At 40.9% G+C, this 22,386-nt stretch overlaps 1 protein-coding gene and 1 long non-coding RNA gene across 2 annotated transcripts in view; one reads left to right on the top strand and one right to left on the bottom strand.

Moving 5' to 3' along the window:
- The window catches only part of LOC137105815 (uncharacterized), a 39,030-nt gene extending 22,136 nt beyond the window's left edge, over nt 1-16,894 (bottom strand). Inside the window, exon 1 of the long non-coding RNA XR_010911865.1 lies at nt 16,762-16,894. This is a non-coding gene — a long non-coding RNA (uncharacterized lncRNA). The remainder of the gene's footprint in view (nt 1-16,761) is intronic.
- A 73-nt stretch (nt 16,895-16,967) lies between these two features.
- On the top strand, nt 16,968-20,339 carry LOC137105814 (protein Tob1-like). Its single transcript, XM_067488437.1, has 2 exons — nt 16,968-17,163; nt 18,204-20,339. The coding sequence occupies exon 2, from the start codon at nt 18,356-18,358 to the stop codon at nt 19,361-19,363; it is 1,008 nt and encodes a 335-aa protein (XP_067344538.1). The 5' UTR covers nt 16,968-17,163; nt 18,204-18,355; the 3' UTR covers nt 19,364-20,339.
- Nucleotides 20,340-22,386: the final 2,047 nt, after the last annotated feature.

Raw genomic sequence — 22,386 nt, 5'->3', positions numbered from 1 at the left:
AACTTTTTTCCATTTTGAAACTAACTGCAGATTTTCTGGGGTTCAACAGGGCTGTGAGGTCATGCAGGTGACGCTTTCACAAAGTGTAGAGCCAAATAAATGTACAAAAATGAAAGAAAAAAACACAAAAAACAGGCCAATGAAGGAAGAGAGTTCGAGGTTGAATTAGAGCTTTGGCTTTAAGGATCATGTGGCACAGAGGTTAAAGGTCAACTAATAGTTGAACTTGACAGAGTCAGTAGAGTAAAGACAGCTGAGGACATTTCATACAGGCTGGACGCTAGCTGGAAATTTGCACTGTTAATGACGATAGTTTACACGAGAAAATATTACACATTGACAATTCTTGCAGTGTCTCTGACAGCTGTGGTTTTCTATGCGTTATTCATCCCATTCGAACACAATATCTTATAATACCCCTCAAGGAGTTAATGTCTTCAAATGTGGCACAAACATCCACTTGGACTCATGGATGAACGGATTAGAATATTGGGATTACAGTTTTTAATTGTGGTACTGTAATTGCAATGCGACACTCATGGGACTACAACTCCCATGAGCACTACCTGAACACGGTGTTTGTTCACTGGTCCAGCCGCTCAGGAAAATAGTGTCTCTTTTGTGATTAGGACAAGCCACTGTAAAGTATCTAAAATTCATTCTACTTTACATAGTTTTGAACATAATTTCTATTGGTTGGGATAACACTGTACACACTGCAGCAACATTATAGCAGCAGAATCTGATCAGAATCTTTGTCAGAATCTGACAAAAGCCGTAAGATGATAATCAAATTCAAAATGTAAACTGGAAGTGACTGTAGAAACATTTAAACAGTGTCCTAGTGCAGAGAAGAACTATATAATAAATGTGATAGTTTCATGTAAACCATAAAATTTGGTCAGTGCTTACAAAAACATTTTGGATGATAACTTTTTTCTTTTTTCTAAATAAGCTTTGCAAACTGTGACTGCCTTTATCCCTGCCCCATTCATTTTAATGATGTCACATCCTCAGATCTCAGCAGTTCACTGGGTGAGTCATCATCAAACCAACAGAAATTAGATCAGAATCTTTTTCCCTGGACTCCTGTTGTCCAAGCTAAACTGACAGTAGTTTATTTTTCGGCCACCTGGCTGCAGCATAATACGCTGTTAACACATCATTCGTGTATTATCGTAACGCTGACGTGTTACGGCAAATATCTACCTGTTGTAGCTGGAAATGACACTACGAGACCAGTGAATGCAAATTAAGACATTAAAGTTGGCAACTTGCTGCCATGCAAGACAAAACAAATGAAGTACTGCTAAACTCTCCACACTTATAAAATACAAGAAAGGAAATAAGTGAAACCTGCATACGCTCTGACAGCTGCTCTTGGCCAGTTGCTTGTGACCTGAAGCTGATTTTTCACTACAGGTGGTGTCATTAAATAATAGCCAGCAACACTGCTATCCAATCAGTATAAAATGTCACCAGTGCAACTCCCCTTAAGAACTAAGTCCTGCAAGAATCCGCATTGTTTGTAATCTGCATTGGGATATGCATGTCATGTGTGCCATCTGAGTGACGAGCGATCTCTGCGGTCTCCCGCTAATCAATGGGCAGATGATTCCACAGCATCACTTGAGTTAAATTTCCAATTTCTGCCTTCTGTTTGATTAGTATTCAAAATGTTGTCTGATTGCAAAGTGGGCCGCTGCACCTCACTGCTGCTTATTTTTGATGCTATTTCTCTGAGCTGCTGTCTGCAGATGAGAGTCCCTTTGCTTCTGATTAAACTCTTCAAGCAGGGTCTTCATCCTGGCAAGAAATCTGTGTGTGTGTGTGTCTGTGGAGAGAGAAAGAGGGAGAAAGAGTATGACTGTGGGTGAGGCAGAGGAAACGAGGGTGACCCAGGTTTCAGGGAGTAGGTTCGGAGGCAGTCTGTCTTGTCCTGTTCTGTCCTGACTCTACTAAACATTGCATAAAAAAGAAGGACAGGATGGAGACTGGCTGATGGTTTTTAAGTGTCCAAATCTAAACTCAGTTAGGAGGAATTCATCTTCAAGACATTCAGAGTTAATGTCTGCCTGACCTTGATCGCTCATCTCACAAGCACACACACACACATGCACACGCAAACACACACACACACACACACACACACACAAACATATATAAATGTATTGTCCAGGGACTGTAGAGAAGGCTATTACCCTCCCTGGTTTTGTCTCTCAATAATGCATGATTAATTAGCCAACTCTTAAACAGAGTGAAACTGAGCACAGGGTAGAAACTAAAGAGGGACTCAATATGTAGGCAGTGTCTCATACAGACAAACACACACGCATGCATGCATGCACACACACACAAGCTCTGTCTCATGCTCATGCCTGAGCACACACGGCATACTCTGATATGCAGACAGCGTTTTATTTCCTAGATCTGGATCCTTGAGTCATATGCTCTAAGTGAAACTCTTGAGGACTAGAGTTGGGACTTGAGGACTAAAATAAACTGATTTCTTAAAGCTACACTTATGAATATTTTTATATTTGCACTGATTCTCAGATTGACTGACAATCTTGTACACATCTCATTCCAAACTCTATATTGTCAACACATCAACTCAGTGTTAATAGTTTTTCCTTGAATTCAATCCCATTTTTGTTCAGTTCTGGTCACAATTTCCATGTTGCCTTTTGCAGTTAAATATTATTTCCTCTGATTTACTCCTAATCTTACTGCAGATGTATATGGAAAGCTAACAAAGCACATACACAACAAAGCTTGCATACACTATAGTGATATTTGAAGTGTATTGAGTTTGTTTTCTGTCTATAACCATGCCAGTCTCATTTCCAGTAGTAGCACAAGTTAATGTCTCTTTGCCAAGGACCTTATTTTAACCTACAGATGTTTGTTTCAGTAAATTCCAGGCTATATAGCCTCATATCAAGACAAACCTCTTTTGCTCAATTTAAGTACATTTTCCAAGATCATTAATTCTAAGTCTTGAATGCTGTTTTATCAAGATGTGGCAGGACAATTGTTTATGCCCCCTAAGTGTAATACAGTGTTATTTATCATACTTTAATTAATTTGCTTTGAAACAATTAATTCTCATTTTATTGCATCAAGCAGACCAAATTTCTCAGTGGGATTTGTGCAGTGCACTTGGCTGATTCTGAACTAAATGTACAATTTCGAAATGTGTGACGTGTGACGGCTTGCAAAGTGAAATGGACACGTCCTGATTACAGGATGCATTGATTTTCCCTTAATAACTAAAATCCTTGCCTAACATTTGCATTAAAGTCATTAAAACTAGAGTCTTGATAAAACACAGCCAAAGTCGAGAGGAGTCCGTTACACAACATCTACGTGATTGTTCGGCAGCTGACAGAAAATGTGTAGGTTGAATGGTTCTGTTGCTTTGAGTGGGTGTGTAAAAAGACAAGAAAACAGGGAAAGCATGTTCCTATATTATATGCAGGGCTGCTGGATCACTGAATTATGTTTCCAATAAAGGTACACAAAGTTAGCTGGTGCAGTGGGTACAATTTACGCATCTTGCAGCTAATTTCAGGTTGTGGATAAGAGTAAAATCATTGTGCGCTGCTTCTTTATTGCATTTTGATGCATTTGAATGGCTTCCTCCTGCCTACAGAGCTCCTACAGTCTCTGGATGCATGGAGTCGAGAAAACAAAATAGGACATTTGAGTAAATTTACGTCATACATTTGCATTAGTATAGACAGAGGGGTGTGGGAGATATAGCGCTTGGAGCACACGCCCAAAGTTTAGGCTTTAAAAAGTAATTGGAAAGACGTGATGTAATACAGCAGACACTTGAACACGGGTTGGACACTTCGTACCTTCCTTGCGGATGCTCTCTGCCCTCCTTTATTCCGGTCTTCAGCAAGTGGAGTGCTCAAATCGGACTGAGATGAGGGGATCGACTCCACTGATTGAGAATGCACCACCCCTTCACTCTAAAAAGCTTTTTACTTGCTCTATTCATGTCCAAAGGGTTTTAAGACAAATGGCTGTATCTAAGTACACACAACGCTCTTCCATTCATCTGTTGCTCTCGTCAGCAGTGAAATCATCAATGAATGTCAGTGTGCCATTTTTGTACAAAAAAAAAAAAGAAAAACTGCATCCTGGCCTTTGTGTTTTTTAGAATCACCAGGGGTTTTCATCTTGTGGTAAAACCTCTGACTAATTGCCGCAAAGTCTGCCCTTGATTGTAGACAAGGAGACATGTACACATTGGTGACACATTGGTGACGTTACCTTCTGTCTACCATGTAGACTAAATGCCAATCGAAAGGGTGTGTGAGCTCATTTGAGCATGAACTAATGTTGAAATACCACACAGTTGCTAAAGAAATATATAGTAGTAGTGTCCAGTTACTTTTGAACCCCAACCCTTTAAGCACAAAAGGCTACTGAGTGTCTCCTGCATATATTTTTTTTAAATGCTACTTTTTACCCACATTAAAGATGAGAATTGACAATTTGTTCTTCACTGAGTTTGAATTTTCTTCTCTCTTTCTGGTTCGGCTAGTACATGTACATAACTGCCATTACACCTCCCCCTGACTTCCCCGTGTTAAAATATCTCCCTATTTCTAGCTGAAAAAAATGTCTTCAGATGGAGGAACCTTCAGTTCTGAATATGTCCCCTTGTTACTCACACTATGGAGTTTGTCACTCTGCCTTTCCAGAGCTCCCCCAGATGACATCATTTGAACTCTTTTAGAAAGCGACTTGAAAATAGCGAAGTTGCCCTTATTTGGATGTCATTTGTACAGTTATGTCTATTATAACAAGGAACATAAATTCACAAAGCAAATCTCTTTGCGAGCCAAAGTATGTAGACGGACATGTATTTTTATTCTTGCAAAAATCAGTTTTCCTTTAAAACAGTGTGGGAAAGCCTAAGTGTTAATCACAACACTTAAAGCATTCTGTCTCTTTTCATCTAGTGTACGTCGAGGTCCTCCTGTCCCATCGTAATGCAGGGCCTCAGACAAAAGCGAGAGGGAGGGCATCATCTATGAATAGGGAGCATTCAGCTTCATTCCCACAGAGACTAGGCCTGGGCTGGAGTTTCACCTCAGTCTGGCCTTGTGAAATACAAACCTCACTCATCACAGACTCCGATTCCCACTAGAAACGCATTATTGATTCCTCTCTTGGACCCCTCTGTATTTTATTATTGCTAAGGTGAAAATGGATAACAGGAAAGCTAATATCAGCACGTGAAGCAGAACAATGCTGCACTGTGGAAACTCAGCTCCTCTAAATCAGTGACTATTCAGCCAGTGGCTGCACACAATTATGACCCTGTGCACAGTTTGCCCTGTGCCAATAATGAATACATGTATACACAAACACAAAATGGGATTGAATGAATTAGCATTCAATAACAGCTGCTGTTGAACATGGAGCTCTGCTTGCATAAGCTGAGAAACTATTAGGCACTGATTGGTATGTTCATCAGGCCAGTTGCCCCTAAAATAAGGATGGAAATGTGGTGAGAGCTGACTCAAGCTGCATGAAACATCTCTATTGTTTTGGTTTGTCTGAGAGAAAAAAAGCTTATTCTCTTAGCTCGTGGGCTTTGTCCGCCTCTGGTTTGGCATGTCAGGGACGCATATTGTCGGATGCTGCTCCAGGATTCACAGCTCAATCTCAAACTACCGAGCGGGACAAGAAATCCCAGACTATATTATTACAGACGATATTGGAAATTTTTGTGTTGGAGTTGAGGGCGTGGATGATGTGATAATCCATCTTGCTTCCTCATTTTGTCTCTCGCTCTTCCTCTGGAGTCAGGGAGTTTGATGTGATGACTCACCATTGTTGGAGGTGGTTTTTTAAGCAGCTTGAGTGACATCCATTTTTTTTTTTCTACTTTTTATTTTGCATTACCAACAGCAATCTGTCTTTTTCAGGCCACAGATGCAGGTTTGGATTTGGAGGCGGGCTGCAGTTTGCGCTGTATGATTAGTGCGCTCTGGAGCCACATTCATGAATTCCTATCATTATTTCTAAAATAGAGAGAAAAGGTTGATTGAGAAACAAATGTATCGATGGGGAAAGACATGAGTGCCAGCCTTACAGTCGATCTACACTGCAAAAACTAAACACTGCATTTCAGTCCGTGTAGTAAGCAAAATTAATTTTAAAGAGCCTAAAATATGCATAAATAAATTCTTATATTTTATTCAGGGGTTCTTTTAAAATGAGGTTTTAGGATTTTCCATTTAAACAAGTGCTAATTTCTCAATATTGCTCTTGCAATGGCTCATCTGGTCCTGTGTCTTTAAGGCCCCCCTCCCCACGAACCCCCTTTGTTCTAATTGGCCAGCTTGCAGAAGTCTTCCGGTTGCTGTACTTAGTGGGCGTGAGAACCCAACATGGAGGTCCACTTATGGACTTACATGATGTATGGCTGGGTTACAAGAAAAGTATTCACATGTATGTGTCCTATTACAAGCTGTGAATAAACTGCACATGTATCTGAAACATTTATAAACAGTTATAGTAGAAAAATTATAGGATGGGCAGTGGACAAAAGCCTTGTGATGCGCTCCAGGTGGGCGTTCCCATGATGAAAAAAGATAGATTCCACCCAAACCATTTAATAGTTTTCATGTGAAAGCACAGGTGCATGTAATGGAGTTTATTTGCTGTTTTATCTTTTTTATTTTTTTTTGTTTTGTTTTACTTGCTTTTAATTATGTGACCTGAATAATCGATCCTTAGAAAACATGGAACTTTAATAGGTCGATACTGCAGTACTATGGAATTTTTTTTTTTTTTGCCGTCCAGCTTCTGTGCAAGTCAAGTGACTTCAGCAGTCTGGGGTTTTCACTTACACACACCTCATGCTTTTAGGTTTTGAATATATTGTAATGTATTCATTTGCATCTTTACCAAAGTATATAAATCAGATGATGAAAACACTGCCAGGGTCTCTCTAAGAAACCAGTGAAATAAAAAAAAACATGTCACACATAATTTGACCTTAAAACTAATAAAAAAATAAAATAAAATCTGTGACCCACCGGGAGCAACTTGGGGTTCATTTTCTTGCCCAAGGACACTTTGGCACAGAGATCGAACCACTGACCCTGTGCATGGACGACTGCTTTACCAACTGAGCTACAGCAGCTGTTGACTATGAATAATATTACCAAAGTCCAAAGGTACTTTTCATTTTTACCACGGCTGCTATACTGTATGTTGCTAATTCCCCACACGTCTTGCTCACAATAAATATGCCAGTAGGGTAGCATGATAATGATTGAATTGGCTGACACTCCTCCCATTCCTCCTCTGATGTGACTCAGCTCACTTTAGGGGAACTAAAGTATGGAGAATTTTACATCCTGTCCTCCAAATGTTACTTGGCGCAGCAGCAGCCACTGTAGTGAAACAACATGATCCCTCACTGGCTTTAAACCAGCAAACAAAGCCAGTTTAATTAAGTGCAACTTGAAAGATGCACCAATCAATATTTCTATGGAAATGGAAGAAAAATGTCTGCTTATTGTTCCCATGAGTTAGAGAAGATCAAAGCAGAACTGAAAGAAGAAGGAATTATAGAGACAGGAATACAAATAACTAGTTAAGATGGAGATTTATTTGCGAGTCAAATAGTCCGGATTCTTCATACAAAGAAGTGAACTCTAAACACAGAGTAAATATGTCTAAATACAGTATATCTTAATCTTCCTATCAACACACTGCTAATATGTGTAGATAATGAGCGTTTCTCACAGCACCCATCAGTAACAACATGCCAAAGCAATTAAAATCTGAAATGTATTTGTTTCTATTTGTGTGGTCAGTTGATATGCTGCGTTCAAATCTAACTGTGGAAGTACATGCTGACCTTGAAGACTCATGGCACCATGGCCTGGACTTAGTCATATGGGTGCATCACATACACACACACACACCCATATGCACGCATGCAGGCGCGTACACACACACACACTCACACACACACACACACACACACACACACAAGCTCTTGTGGGCTAGCAGGGGAGAAATGCTCTTACGGACCCTGTCTGAAAGCAGGTTTGCCCAAGCTGTTTGTACTGGCATCACTCCAGACTACAGCCACTCACACTGTGCAGAGAGTGGAAAAAAATATAGGACATTTTATGGAAAGAGCACAGATAAGAAAAGCAAACTGTCACAAGGAAAGAGGCAAATATTAGAGAGAGCAAAAAGATAAAGAGGAAGAGGAAAACACTTACATAACAGAGTGAAGAAATAGGAAGGAACGAAGGAAGAAATGAGCGTCGGTTGAGGGGGAGAATGCAGAGATCTGTTTGGGTTCTTTCCTTGACCTCTCATTTTGATCAGGGCCAGTTTGTGATTAATGGATTTTCACATGGACTTAAAATCAATCACCACTTCCATGTGAAATTCTTCTCAATCAGTTGGCTTTTTCCAGGCTGGGTCCCAGTTCAGGGCTAAGGGTGTCTCTCTGCCCACACTGCAGGTCACGGCAGACAGTAAACGCCGCACTAAATAAGACCCTGACAGGACTCAGCTCAACGGGAGAAGCACCTCTATACTGTATTTACCCCTTTGTAAGCCAAGACACACACTAAATGTTTATGACATGTGTGCAACGTCTTGGTATGAAACATTTCGTGATATTTGATTTCATAACTAAAAGGACCAAAACAAACTTCCTTGCTGGCTGCTAAAATCTTCATTGACATAAGCAGGTTTAACAAGCCTGAACAGACAAACACAAAAGAAAACTACATGTAGCCCCTGAAGGTGGGTAGGAATGAAAGACTTGTGTGTTCGTTTATGCCACAAGTGCTCTGTGAATAACAATTGTGAATAAAAGGAGATCAACTCTGTGGTACCTAAGTATTTACTACAAATCGTATTACATCAGTAGAATGAAGAAATGTCATTGTGTCAGTCTGTGCTAAGCTGCCGAGTGGCCTTGCTTGGCCTTTTCCTGTTGTACTCATAACGTGGCATAACAAAGGATGCGTGATGTTGGTTTTGGATCTTGATAGAGGAGAGACAGAGGCGTGGAGCCGACTCACTCAGGTCAAACTGGAGATTATTTATTATGCTCAAACCTTAAGTAACTGGTGATCGAGTTACTGGCCCGGAATTTTCACTATAAATCTGTGGCACAAACTGTAATGAAAAGAGGTATTGTCTGCTCACTGAAGCATTTATTCCTTAGTGGTTTCACGTGTTCACAAATGGTAGAATCATTTATGGAGAATATGTGAATGTTTGCGCGAGAAAAGTCTGAAGACTGAAGATAAACCTTTCTTGGTTACCACTGAACAGTAATCTTTAAAAGAATATGGACTATTTCCAATGGAATCTCAAACCTAAGGCCATTGAAACAAAACCATTTGCATGACTGATACCGTTAACTGTGAGAATGTGTTTTGTTGAGTGAAAGCAACTGGACACTGTGTGTTGACACTGTCACATAGCTTAATTTGTCCAAATACTGTTCAGATATGTTAAACGTCTATTTACCACAGGGCCTGGGGTTATTCAGGGTAAACAGTACTAAAACTCCCAATTCCTACATATTTTTTGGTTGCCCTACCACTTGGCCCTACCCCTGATCTAAAGAGAGTTGGTTCACTCCTGTCCCTACGTGTGAATACTTTAAAGGGAAGGTTAAGTGTTTGGGACAGGGAGTAGAGCTGGGATGATGTCCAAGTGTTCTGTGCCGTCAGTGACAACTCTCTCTGCTCTCCTTTATCATTCAGGTGTGTTGCAGTTAGCTCATGCTGTTTCCCATTTCTCATCTAAACCAGCTGAATTGACTGAATTGACCACCTTGACTATTCACCCCAACACTTTCTGATTACTTGGCTGAATTGCGCCGAGTAGCAATTCTAAGCCAGAGAGCAATGTCACAATTACTCTCCTTCTTCCCTCCCCTGGAGATTACGGCATTGAGCTGCTGATGCAGTTGCATAAAGTACAGCAGTCCCTGAAACACTTGTTTTCCTGCACCACGGCTCTTTTTGTGTTCTAGTGCTCTTTTTTTGCCCAGCGTATCATCCTTCTCCATTTCTATTAAAGGACATCTATCAGCGAAATATGGCTCCACCTTCTCTTGTTACTCTAGCAGCAATGTGTCAGCTCTCTAACCCAGAAGGCACTTGCGTCTGCTGCTGCTGCTGCTGCTGCTGCTGGTGGAGATGGAGGAGGGGAGGCTACAGACACTGCACATAATTATTCCTACACTCTCTGAGTATTTAACATATAAACTACGTGTGTTATGAGTTCCAATTAGAACATCTACAGTGCACATATGAGAAAAATGAGTGATCATTTTGATTTCCCATTCAAGTTGGATGTCTGTGAAGGCAGAACAAAGCTAAGGGGTTAACTTTAACTCATCAGGTTTTTCTTTGTGGCCCATACGCAAACTCCCCCCTCCTCTGCATTTTCAACTCCTGAATGTTAAAAAAAGCCTTCGTGCCATTTAAGAGACGAGATCTGACATTTGTCGGAAAAATAGCACTTGAGGGCTACTCTAACTGTGGAAGAGCATGGGGTAATGTGTAAGAATAGTTGCCATGACTACTTTGACATCATTTCTGGCAAACAGGTTTGAAGGCTTTTCAATCGAGGGTCTGTGCAAAATCCGGCTGTGCATATACTTTGATAGGAGTTTGTGTGAAAAATCCATGCTCTGAAGATATCTTCGAGCTTCAAGCTAAATTTTCTGTTGATCTCATGTTGTTTCCATAATCTGACATCATACATTGTCTGCCCGGATGTAGATCTCCCCCACACAAACAGAGGGATGAGACAGAGATCTGTTAAAAGGAGTGTGCAGCAGGTAGCGATGAAGGTTATGGGTGGGGGCGGGTGAGTAAAAATACAAATCACAGTGACAGAGACAGTCTGCCTACTGTAGAAAACTCCATTCAGTATTTATGGAAATGTGACACATTCCCACTGCAGTGGAGGGGTCTCACTCTAAAACCCATTCTATCCACAAGCACTGGCTGTTCATTTCAGAGCATAATTGAGTTTCTCAAAAAGTTGATCTGACTGCAAGGGCACAGCATTGCCGTGTCGTGCGCCATCTGAGGCAGAACGACAGCAAAAACATGGAGCGATCTCATCTCCGTGCCATGGCTGTATTATTAAGCTTAATGTGACTCCGTTCTGTTCTGTTGGCTGATTCATGACACAGCACCCGCCATGCTAAACATAATCCTCTAACATGAAACCAGATAGTAGCGCAGAATGGTATTTAAATAGGAGGAGCACAGCTGATCTCCTATTGTGTAACCCTCCTTTGCCTCCAGATGGCTGGATATGAATCTTTCCTGGGGTCACAACACTGTAACCCGGCTCAAATAGGAAACCACTGGGTGCTACATGGTATGAATACGCTCGTTTTTCCACATTAGCGCCACTTCATCCCCTGCTCAGATATATAGCAAGAGAGCTGAGGTTCAGACTCACAGAGAAATGTCTGTTTTTCCGTGCACGCAGCTATAAGTAAGTGTGTGTGTGTGCTGACTGGCTGGGTCGGAGTGGGGGGCAAATATTACCACTGGCTATATTAATGACATTCCTGGTACTGGTGTGAAAACGAATTCTCTGGCCTTCCTCAGTTTGACAGCATTTGTAAACAACTCAAGAGGAAGCAGCAGGCAATTCCCAATCCTTACGCACACACACCTCCACCGGACTATCATGTACTGGAGTAAAGACTCATTTTCTAAACTTTTAAATGACTTTCCTGTGTAAACACTTCATAGGTGCTGCAGAGAAATCACTTTATGCTGCTGTCATCATTGCAGCCGAGTGTTTAAAGACCATTATTGTTTTGAATTTAAAGGCAGAATAAAGCAGGTGCTTGTGCATGTGTGCATAAAGCTATAAATTCCAGTGAGCAGCGTAATCTTAGATTGCTATCATAACAGAGCTGCTATGAATACTAATTGAGCACCTCCTCCTCTTCCACAGCTAAGACTGTATTTCAATAACAGAGCAGTAAAACTTCTGTTCCAAGCAGAATCACATTTGGTCAGCTGGTGAATGATCTATATGCACAGAGAACTTCTTTACACATTTACAGAAGTAGATGAGAACCATGTGTGTTTTTATGCAAGGCACACGAGTGTTTAAATATCTTAGGAAGGTTTGACAGAGGGTTGTAAAATCACAGCCATTTTGCCAAAATTCCTCTTACACGGAGCAATAACTTAAAGGGTTTAAAACTCAAGAATCAAGTTATCTTACATTTTCTCTGAGCTTTTTGGGAAATAAATGATGTGGGAACACGTCACACCTTAAATGGAATCATTCTGTAACTGGGAGCATGGAACACAGAGGAAGTGGCTAAGCATTAGACAAAATGTTATGGAGTTCTGGGACCATTGCTGTATTCCCATCCCATCAAGAGGAAGAAAGCTCTATGACCCTCATGCAAACTCTTAGTTTAGCGAAACAAATAACCAGCGTTTGCACAAACAGATTATTATGGATCAAATACAAATCGCACATTTCCATTTTCACCAGTCTACATAATTCTAATCAAAGTTTATTTCCTCATTCGACACCTTGGATGCTGTGTTTTTGTAGAAAAAACTGCCTGTGAAGTGAAAATTTATATATGTAACATTTGAATAATGTGATAAAACATTTGACCCCTAAGAAATAAGAGTTCACATTAAAAAAATTAAAAGTTCTCCAAACAGAACCATTAGTTGAAATAGCGCCCCCATGCAGGGGACGTAGGCATCAGTTGACACTGCACCCTTTTTGGCACCAGGTAACAAATGACGTCAAAAATTAACTTGAGCTGCATTTCCCTTTTATGTTATTATTAGATATAGGGTGGGGTTAGACTCTCCATACACTCTGCATTATTGTAGCATATCTTGACAAGGTAGCAGAATTTGACAGAACACTAGCACGGTCAATAGTATTCAGGGGGTTGAGACCAAGCTGGTGAGTGTGTTTCCTCCTAGATTTTCACCTAACCTTTTCCCAGAGAAACTGAGCAATGAGTCGGTTCCATGTAAAGGATTGATTCAAACAATAGCAGATTCAGCTAGTTTCATGTCACTGAGTGTAACGAAGTAGCTGACATGTATGAGCCTAATCTGTGGCCAGCTGCACCTTATGTTTGTCATTATTACAGGGCTCGCCGACCTAGAGTTAATGGAGGCCATACATCAGAGAGCGGCTCTGAATTGCCACGCTCTGTGAATACACCTGCAGTTCTGAATGTGACAAACACGTCAGCTGTCAATTACAATGGCACTGAAGGTGAACTAGAACGTTTCTAAATGAAAATGATTATCACCTTACGTGTGGCTTCCATGCTGGACGCAGTGAAAGAGACAAATCATGTTGTTTTATTCTGGATAAACTTTTGGAAAAGTGAATATACTACGTGCTCAGGAGACATTCATACGTAGCTAAGCAGGACTCGAGAGGACTGAACTCACTACATATTTAATTCTTTTGTGCTGGTGAAACCATTGCAGATCTTGTGCATCATCTTAAATGTATGTACACTGACGTGTTGCCAAAAAGAGGATGAATACCTTTATAGATTAGCATTTATCATGTCTGTGGTGCTTTTGATCGTTACATGTGTACAGCTGATGCACAGGCCTCTTTAAATGCCATGAAGATAAATCTTAAACCCTTTTCAATTATTGTAACAGTCGAAAATCTCCATATGATATCCTCTGTGGATGTTTGTCATGTTTATGAACACTAGGGAAATGTAAGTTCAACATTCAGCTGGTGTCTGCTGCCTGCTATGGCTGAAAGGATGATGAGAGCAGCTGCATCACAGAAAATCCAAACAAGGAGCTAAAAGATGCTAAAATGCTGTAGAACTGAGGGTAACTTCAAGATCTGGTAGGAACTCGAAGAAAACACTCTTTTTATGTACAGTACATATAGCCATGTGATAAATTGTTAATATATATATAAACAGATCACAGCAAAGAACAAAACATACAACATGGGTATATATAAAGATTCATGCTTCTTCTCTTAACTAGAGGTCACAAAATATTAGGAAACAAACATAAGTGAAGATTAGTAAACACCCCTTCTAAGAGGCTGGGGGTTTACTGAAGAGCTGCAAGAAAACTACAGTAAGAGTCTCTAGTTTGTTGCATCATCCTATTTATTTTGGCCTGTATTTTGAATTATACTTGTTCATCTCCTAAAAAGTGCTACATGAGTTGCCATAACCTAAAATGGGAAAAGGTAATAAAAAAGGAAATACCAGATACCAAGATACCTAGATACCAAGAAAGGCCACATAGTGAAGAATGAAACGTCATATTTGAGACCACTGAAGTCCGCTGGACAGAACAGGATCTAATAAAACTATCCAAACTGTCTCGGTGTTAGTCAAATAACTAAAAGAAAGGAATGCGCTCTATGACGGCTTTCATTATACAGCAGGGTCACATGAGCAATGCTTTTGCAGTTCTATTAATCCAGTGTGCCAAAACCCAGTTTCATTCCACATAAAACATCTGTCTTTGGAGCATTATTTCATTCTTTTCTAATAAACAGACAAAGAGTAGCACGTTATTATCGATATTTTCCCGGTTTTGAGCATGTGACATTAAATATATAACATTACAATCCGCTGTACTTTGGGAATTTAACAGAGCATGTGTGCAGCTACTAAACCCGAGAGCAGAAAAAAGGATTTCATAGCTTTCTGCAGAGAGGTTGGGGGATGTGAAGTGATGTCACAAAAAAAATTTGCATGAGTCATGCTAAAAAATCTCACTTCATTAGTTGTGTTTACCTCCAGGTCTCAGACAGATTCACAACAACAGGAGGAAACTTGCCATGCAACCAGATCCATACTGTGGTGTGGAATAACAAAGAGGTCATTTTTATGCATGGTGTCTGAATATTATTCCACATGTCCTCAGCCGATACTATGCTCCTTTACTGAGCTTGAGCTTCCCCCAAAGAGGGAAAGAGCAGAAGGATTCCTGATCCATTCATGCCATTTCTCACAGATCTGGGAAAACTTACTTCTTGTTGAACTGTGATGCAGGCTGGTGCAAATTGAAACCTGTCTGAACATTTGGTCACTGTCACACATTTCTTGCGCTCTGAGGAAAAAAAAAAAAGCCCTGCTCTGGTGGCCTTGGTGTTTCTCCAAGGCCCCTACGGTGTGTTTAGTTTGTGCTCGGGTCATCCATCACACGATATCCTCAGTGGTGGTGGAGACTCATCTCTCGCCCCTGCTGAGACTCAATCTGGAGGCTGGAAGAACTCTCCATTGTGCCTGCAGCATCCTGCAGCCCTTGGGCTATGATCTGACTGCATTTTATAGCACTTTGTTTATGGCGCTGGGATGTGGTTTCTGAGCTAAACATCAACTGTGGTATTGTGATAAACCACAATTAACCCTCATGTGTACATATTAGTTAATGTATACATTAACTATTCTTTCAGATATCTGCAGGCTTCAGTGAGAAAAGGATGAAAAACATGACTGTAAATGACTGATGAAGTCCTCCTCCTGTACCTCTTTCCTCTTTGTACTTCTTAAGCAACTTTTCGAGGGGGTAACAAGCTGCCCCAGGCCATCTTACAATAATGAAAAACATACTTTGAAGTATACATAGGTTACTGTAATTATTTAGCTGCGCAATAAAAGTACAGACATGTGCCCACCTTTTAACTTCTTCACTAGGAAAGACTATCTAAATGAATTATTATTGATTCAGCCAATCATACACGCCTCTAAAATGTTATTGACTCCCCTGCTCCTCCCGTTAGAGAGCCTGTAAGAAGTTGGCACATCTCCTATAAATCAGCTATAAAATTTAACTTTTACAGACATGAAATACACAATTTGAATGGGGTTTCAAGTCAAGTAATACTTTTTCTAATCCTATCCTCACTCTTTCTCCTCCCCTGTATTCCCAGCAGTGTCATTCATGTGGCATTGTGTTTATTGTTCAAACACACAGTGGAGGAGCCCTTGTTAGGTAAGAAAAAAAACTGTAGCATCATGCACTTTGGGCCTGACGAGGGAGAGCTAAGACACTACTCTGCACAGCTGCATAAAAAGATGCAGTCCACGAATCTTATAATAAAGAGAACTTTTCAACAGGTACATAGTGGACAAAACAATTGTCAATATTTATACGCATGACAGTTTTACGATTCCATCTGTTTTGTTTAAAAATAGTGGGACGTGCTGTTTCACAGAAGAGCCCCCTTAGTGAGGTCAGGCTGTTAGGTTTAAAGACACAGCTTCAGCTGGTTCAAGGAACATCAAAATGTCATTGGTGAAGAGCAAGGAACACAACCGGTGACAGGTGTGTTCCTCCGCCACAGTGACTGTCTAGCTGCATTTAACCCTTTGGTGGCGAGAGCAGAGCTAACTGTGGCTTCATTTCAGTGCTGACTTTAGTTGGCAACAATAATTAGACAGTCTACTGAGCATTACTGTTATAAGAGACGCTTGTCCAGCATAGTTTTAATGCAAGACCAAGCGCAACCCTCCAGCAAAGAATACCCTTAAGAAGAAACAGCATCATATTAAAGAGATTGCACACATGTCAGTCTTGTTCCTCTTTAGCCTTTAACCATAGTGCTGTTTTCCACTAATATTACCGGAATAAAACTTTTCCCCAAACAACGCATTTGAAGAATATATTAGCTAATATCTGCTCAAATGAAATAGTCCGAAACTCAGGAAAGGCAAACCACTACCGTAAATAGAAGCCATCGGTTGATTGAGCACATCACCATCCAATCACGGGGGCCATAGGAGTGGATGTCGGTGACGAAACAGCGTCGAGCCAATAGAAACAGGTTACTGTGTGTTGACCTCTGTGAGCCGCATCACCACCTCCTCCATGTCCGTGGCGGAGGACTACTATAAAAACAAATCTGCCCAAGTTTTAAAGGGCAGAGTTGTAAAAAACTCCCAGGCTGTGGGGAGTTTGCTTGTCAGACGGTTATTCGGGAATTCAACAATACCCCACAGTAGCAAAATCGCCTGGAGCCCTATATTTTGTATCTCCACAGAACTGCATTTGAGGCTGAACAAGTGAAACGTTTTCCTACTGCAGGCTCTGGCTAGAGCAACAACGATCTGCTGTAAATTTCCATGTAAGTAAATGCACCTTTACGTCGCCAAACATTCGTTTTTCGACAGATGAAATAGTTGTACATTATCTGTGTGACGTCTTGCTGTGTACTCGGGTCTGTATTAGTACTGAACGTTATTCTTACAACTTGCATTCAGGCTGTAGCCACCTAGCTAACTGAAATGCTACATGTCTTGCTATCAATAAACGCGATCGACAGTCCGGATTAAACTGGCACTTCTTCATCTGGTAACATTAACTCCAGCTGTCGTTTGTTGTTCGTAGCCGTGTGTCTCTTGCTCGCTCGCTCGCTCCACATGAAGCCGCTGGGAGCTAACGCCGATAACCAGCAGGACGAGCTAAACATTAATGGCATCTGGCGTCTGGGTAGCTAGCTTGCGAGCTCCATCTCTGTTCACACCCTTGATTTAACTTGGCTAATGCTAGGTGCTCGGCTGTGACACGGACGAACGATGGAAGGGGAGGAGGGGGGTAGAAATACGTCGTACTTGTATCCTCGTTGCTAAGCGGATGTCTTGCATTGTTGTAAACAAAAAAGGGGGGTTAGACTTTTTGATGATTATGTAATGGTGGTTCTCGCCAGCTGGTGTGTGCTCCCCTACCTACTGTTTTTCTCTGTCGGTGCACGGGAAAACACTAAAAAGCCTGTTGAGGTAAAAGAGCGTTCGACTCGCTCGATGCGCGGCGTAGGAGTTTTTGCCTTAACGTGTCCGCGTGCCAAAACGCGTCAATCGAAAATCCTTGTGACTATTGACACCTGCCATTAGATCCACCGCCCTCCGCGGAGGTCAACCATGGCTGCGTTGATCTGTCACACTAGACCGCTGGGGAACACACACTGCTGACACCGTCACTGAGTCAGTGGCCTGTGTTTATTTATAGACCGTTGGAATTGTACAGCTGAGATGCAGCACTGCTGTATAGAGCGGAGAGGTCGGTGAAAAAAGCGTATAGGAGCACAGAGGTGGATCATTTGAGGATATTTCTCTGGTACACAATACATTTCACAAACGTAATGTTGTTGTTATTGTTTCATTTCAGGATTGAACCTAAACCTGCTGCAGAAGGGATATTCACTTTGGCACCAGACTCGGTTTTTCATCGCACTGATCACTGCTGTTTTGGAGGATTTTGCAGCACTTAGAAAAAGGCAACTCTGACGACTAAAGAACCACCCAGCCACTGAAGCAGCTATGCAGCTTGAAATTCAAGTAGCACTCAACTTTATTATTTCTTATTTGTACAACAAACTCCCACGACGACGCGTGAATATCTTTGGGGAAGAGCTTGAGAGACAGCTAAGGAAAAAATATGAAGGCCACTGGTATCCGGATAAGCCATACAAAGGTTCAGGGTTCAGGTGCATCCATGTAGGTGAGAAGGTGGACCCTGTGGTGGAGCAGGCAGCCAAAGAGAGTGGCCTGGACATTGAAGATGTCCGGAATAACCTCCCTCAGGACCTTAGTGTGTGGATCGACCCGTTTGAGGTTTCCTACCAGATTGGGGAGAAAGGACCGGTCAAGGTGCTATATGTGGATGATAACAATGAGAATGGATCAGAGCTGGACAAAGAGATCAAAAACAGCTTTAATCCTGAGGCGCAGGTCTTCATGCCAATCAGTGACCCTGTCGGGGCTTCCTCAGAATCCAGCTCCCCCTCCCCTCCTTTCGGGCAGTCTGCTGCTGTGAGTCCTTCCTTCATGCCACGCTCCACCCAACCCTTAACCTTCACCACTGCCACCTTTGCTGCCACCAAATTCGGCTCAACTAAGATGAAGAGCAGCGTACGTGGTAACAACAGCAACAGTGGCAGTGGCAGCAAGGTGGCCCGCACTTCCCCTACCAGTAATCTTAGTTTGAATGTCAACACTCTGCTGAAGCAGAAAGCCATCTCCACCTCCATGCACTCACTCTATGGGCTGGGCCTGGGACAACAGCAGCAGCAGCAGCAGAAGGCCTCTGCGCTCTCTCCAAATGCCAAGGAGTTTGTGTTCCCCAGTCTCCAGGGTCAGGCCAGCCCTGGAGCTGTGTTTCCCGGCGAAGGCTCCCTGGGGCTCGACTCGCTGCAGTACAGCAATGCCTTTGACGTGTTTGCGGCCTATGGAAGCCTCAACGACAAGTCTCTTATGGATGGCCTCAACTTCAGTCTGAGCAACATGCAGTATTCTAACCAGCAATTCCAGCCAGTCATGGCTAACTAAACTCATCATCAACAACATGGTATTTGTGAATGATGGTGGCTCAAAGAAGGAAAAATTAAACGCACACTTAGAAACTGGACATTGAAGGATATAGTGTCTAGTCAGTCAAGCGCATGTGCCCAAGGGTGTTTTTACTGTGCCCCCTTGAGTTTGTTTCTACTAAAAGCTTGTACAAACACATCCAAGCTTGGTTACTTAAATTCAACATGCATCATTGTTTTTCTTTTTCCTTTTTGCCAACCAAGCACAAATTTTTTTACTATGTTGAGAAAATACTCCAAAAAAGTTATGGAAAAAAAAAATAAGCTTGAAGTTTTGGCCTCTTACAGTATTTTACAGGTGGTAAGACAAGGCTGATTTTTATGAATTGGCACTACTAAGTGGGGTTACTTGGTCTTTTTCTAATTGTATAATTTAATTTAGTACAGAGTTTGTAAGATATCAGAGTATATATTGTTTCTATGACATGGTGTTGCATTTATATCTTTTTACTACTCCAGTGATCTGTGATGGCTGCAGCAGCTTTTCCTCTTTTCTTTTTTTTTTTTTTTTTTTTTTTTTTAAGATAATTGTTAAAGAAATCCATCTTTAAAAAAAAAATACATCAAATATTCTAAAGATTGTGTACAGAGTATTCCTTAGTGGTGGAATTCAAGTATAGGAATATTTGCTTTTTCTGAAGGATGAATTGTATTTTCTGTTAAGAAGTTAAAAAGATTTTGCTATACTATGGATAAAATGTAATTGTATGAATATTAATTTTGTACCTACATTGTGCAATACTTGATAAAAAAAAAAAAAAAAAATACGGTATAACAAAGTATTTTGAGTCAGTGTCTTACATGTCAAGAGGGACTGAAATAGTTTATATTAAGTTTGTATTAAATGCTTAAAAATTATATGCTTGTCTTTATTTTTTTTAATTTCATATTTGCACCCTGGTCTTTTTAATAAAATAAAAGACAGTTGAACATCATCTGTGGATATTGACTTATTCTTAATATTTAACCAGTCGTAGACTTTGTCATTGGGCAGTCCTTTGGCTAAGCAGATAACACTCGCATGCTTGGAGCTGCCACTGTGTCATGAGGGCAATGTAAGGTTATAAACAGATTTTAAATGTGCAGTCTACATAAAGAATGGAGCTTATGTACTGTAAATTTTGGATCTGTTCACGGTTGGAAGGTGGTCAGTGATCGGGTTGTAGCAGTGTCATGAGTTTGTGAAGAGGAGGAGGAGCTATTTATGATTTGTCATGCACGTTGTACCAGAATGAACCATCGCATGTCCCTAAAGCCGCTTTGCTTTTGCTCATTTTAAGGTGGATACATGTTTGTTTCACTGTTGGCAGCATACATGAAGCCAATGGAGTGAGTGTGGTAATCATACTGGTGGGCTGTCCTGTGCACTTTGATCCCGCGTGACGTAAAGGACGAGTCACATATTCACTGAAGGTTTAGAGTTTCAGCAGCTTAACTCACATGATCACATTTGTAATTCTGTATGACTCTGAGGAGAAAACACCCTTTGTGTCTTAAGGCTTAAATGACCCCTCCCTTCTTTAACAAAGCTTTGTTATGTACACGGAAGCGTTATTATGGCTGAGAGATTTTAGATGCCTAAACACCGAATGCAGGTTTTAGAGTCACACACATGATTCGAGTATATGTGGGTTTATTTTTTTAAGTGCTTGCGATGCTCTTTAAAGTACTGCTATGCAATTATTTTGATTCTGTATATTCAGTGATACTTTTATTTGAAGTAAAACGTATAGTTGTGTTATGTTGTTGTGCGGCTAGAAACTAAAGGACATTTAGTCCTTTATTTGAGTATATCAATTTAATGTTACTCTTCTACTACAAAGGCAAAATATATTCTCATATAATACTTGATCTTAGTTTAGAGTTTGTCAACCAAAAAGTAATGTTAGTACAATGCTAATATATGGTTTGGTGGTCAGTTATGAAGCCCTGTTTGCATTATGTGCACTCTTGTAATTAATTGAGTCAGCCTGCACCAGAGAAACTATTTTAGTCCTCAGCTCAAATGGTTGCTCAAAAGGTATTGAAGTCATTCAGGCCTTGCTGTCCAAGTGGAAAACAATATTCATACACACAGATATTAACGCACACACAGTTCCACTTGACCACCTCAGCTCTTTTGGATAAACAGGCCCACAGATGGTCTGGTGTCACACTAGCTGGGAGACTACCAGGGTGTGGGGTGGTGCCGTACTGTGACTCCATCTTGTCTGTTCCAGAGTGTGCTCTGCTCCAGAGAGATGCATTCCTAACATGAGCTTTACATATTACGCACTGATTCTTATCATACAGTATGTGTCATACACCCAGTTATGTGTAACTTGTGTTTGCTCTGAAGGGAGTTTCTTAAGTAAAGTGGAATGTTTGAAAGTCATATGAACTTCGAGTTAAGAGGGACATCTCTGTAGGCAAAGAAAAAACTAAATAAAATACATTTTATGTATGTAAAAATTGTGGAAATGTAAAATAATTGCTATCAATTGATTGCTTCTAATAAACCGTTTACGTTTTTCTTTTATTTTCTTTATTTTTTCTCAGTTTTTGTGAGTTTGTTTAACGGTTACACAGCTTAACGTTTGAATTAGTTTACAATGAATTTTAATCCAAGTAGCAGACTGATGGAAACTAAACGTGAATTCAGGCAAGTCATTGTTGGTGTTAGGGTCTATGTGGGAACTGTTGAAAATAAGATTCAAATGTGACTGCTGCAAATGAAACTGCTACTCGTTTTAAACCTTAATTTCAAGGCCCAAATGGTTTATAGACTGTAAACAGGCAAAGGGCAAGTCAGAGTGAGTCATTCTAAAGTGCAAGCGATACATTTCAACTGTGTTTTAACACTGTGGTGTGTACAGTATCACATGGTTTTCTAGCAAGGACAGATGGAGCCAAGCATTTGTGAACAATGCCAGGGAACAGAGAGAGGAGCTGGGAGGGAAGTCCAACACGTTTTGGATTGTAGTTTATACCAGATGAGGATTT

The sequence above is a fragment of the Channa argus genome, chromosome 20 (assembly GCF_033026475.1).
Source record: "Channa argus isolate prfri chromosome 20, Channa argus male v1.0, whole genome shotgun sequence".
NCBI lineage: Eukaryota > Metazoa > Chordata > Actinopteri > Anabantiformes > Channidae > Channa > Channa argus.
This window is presented reverse-complemented; position numbering and strand designations above follow the sequence as displayed.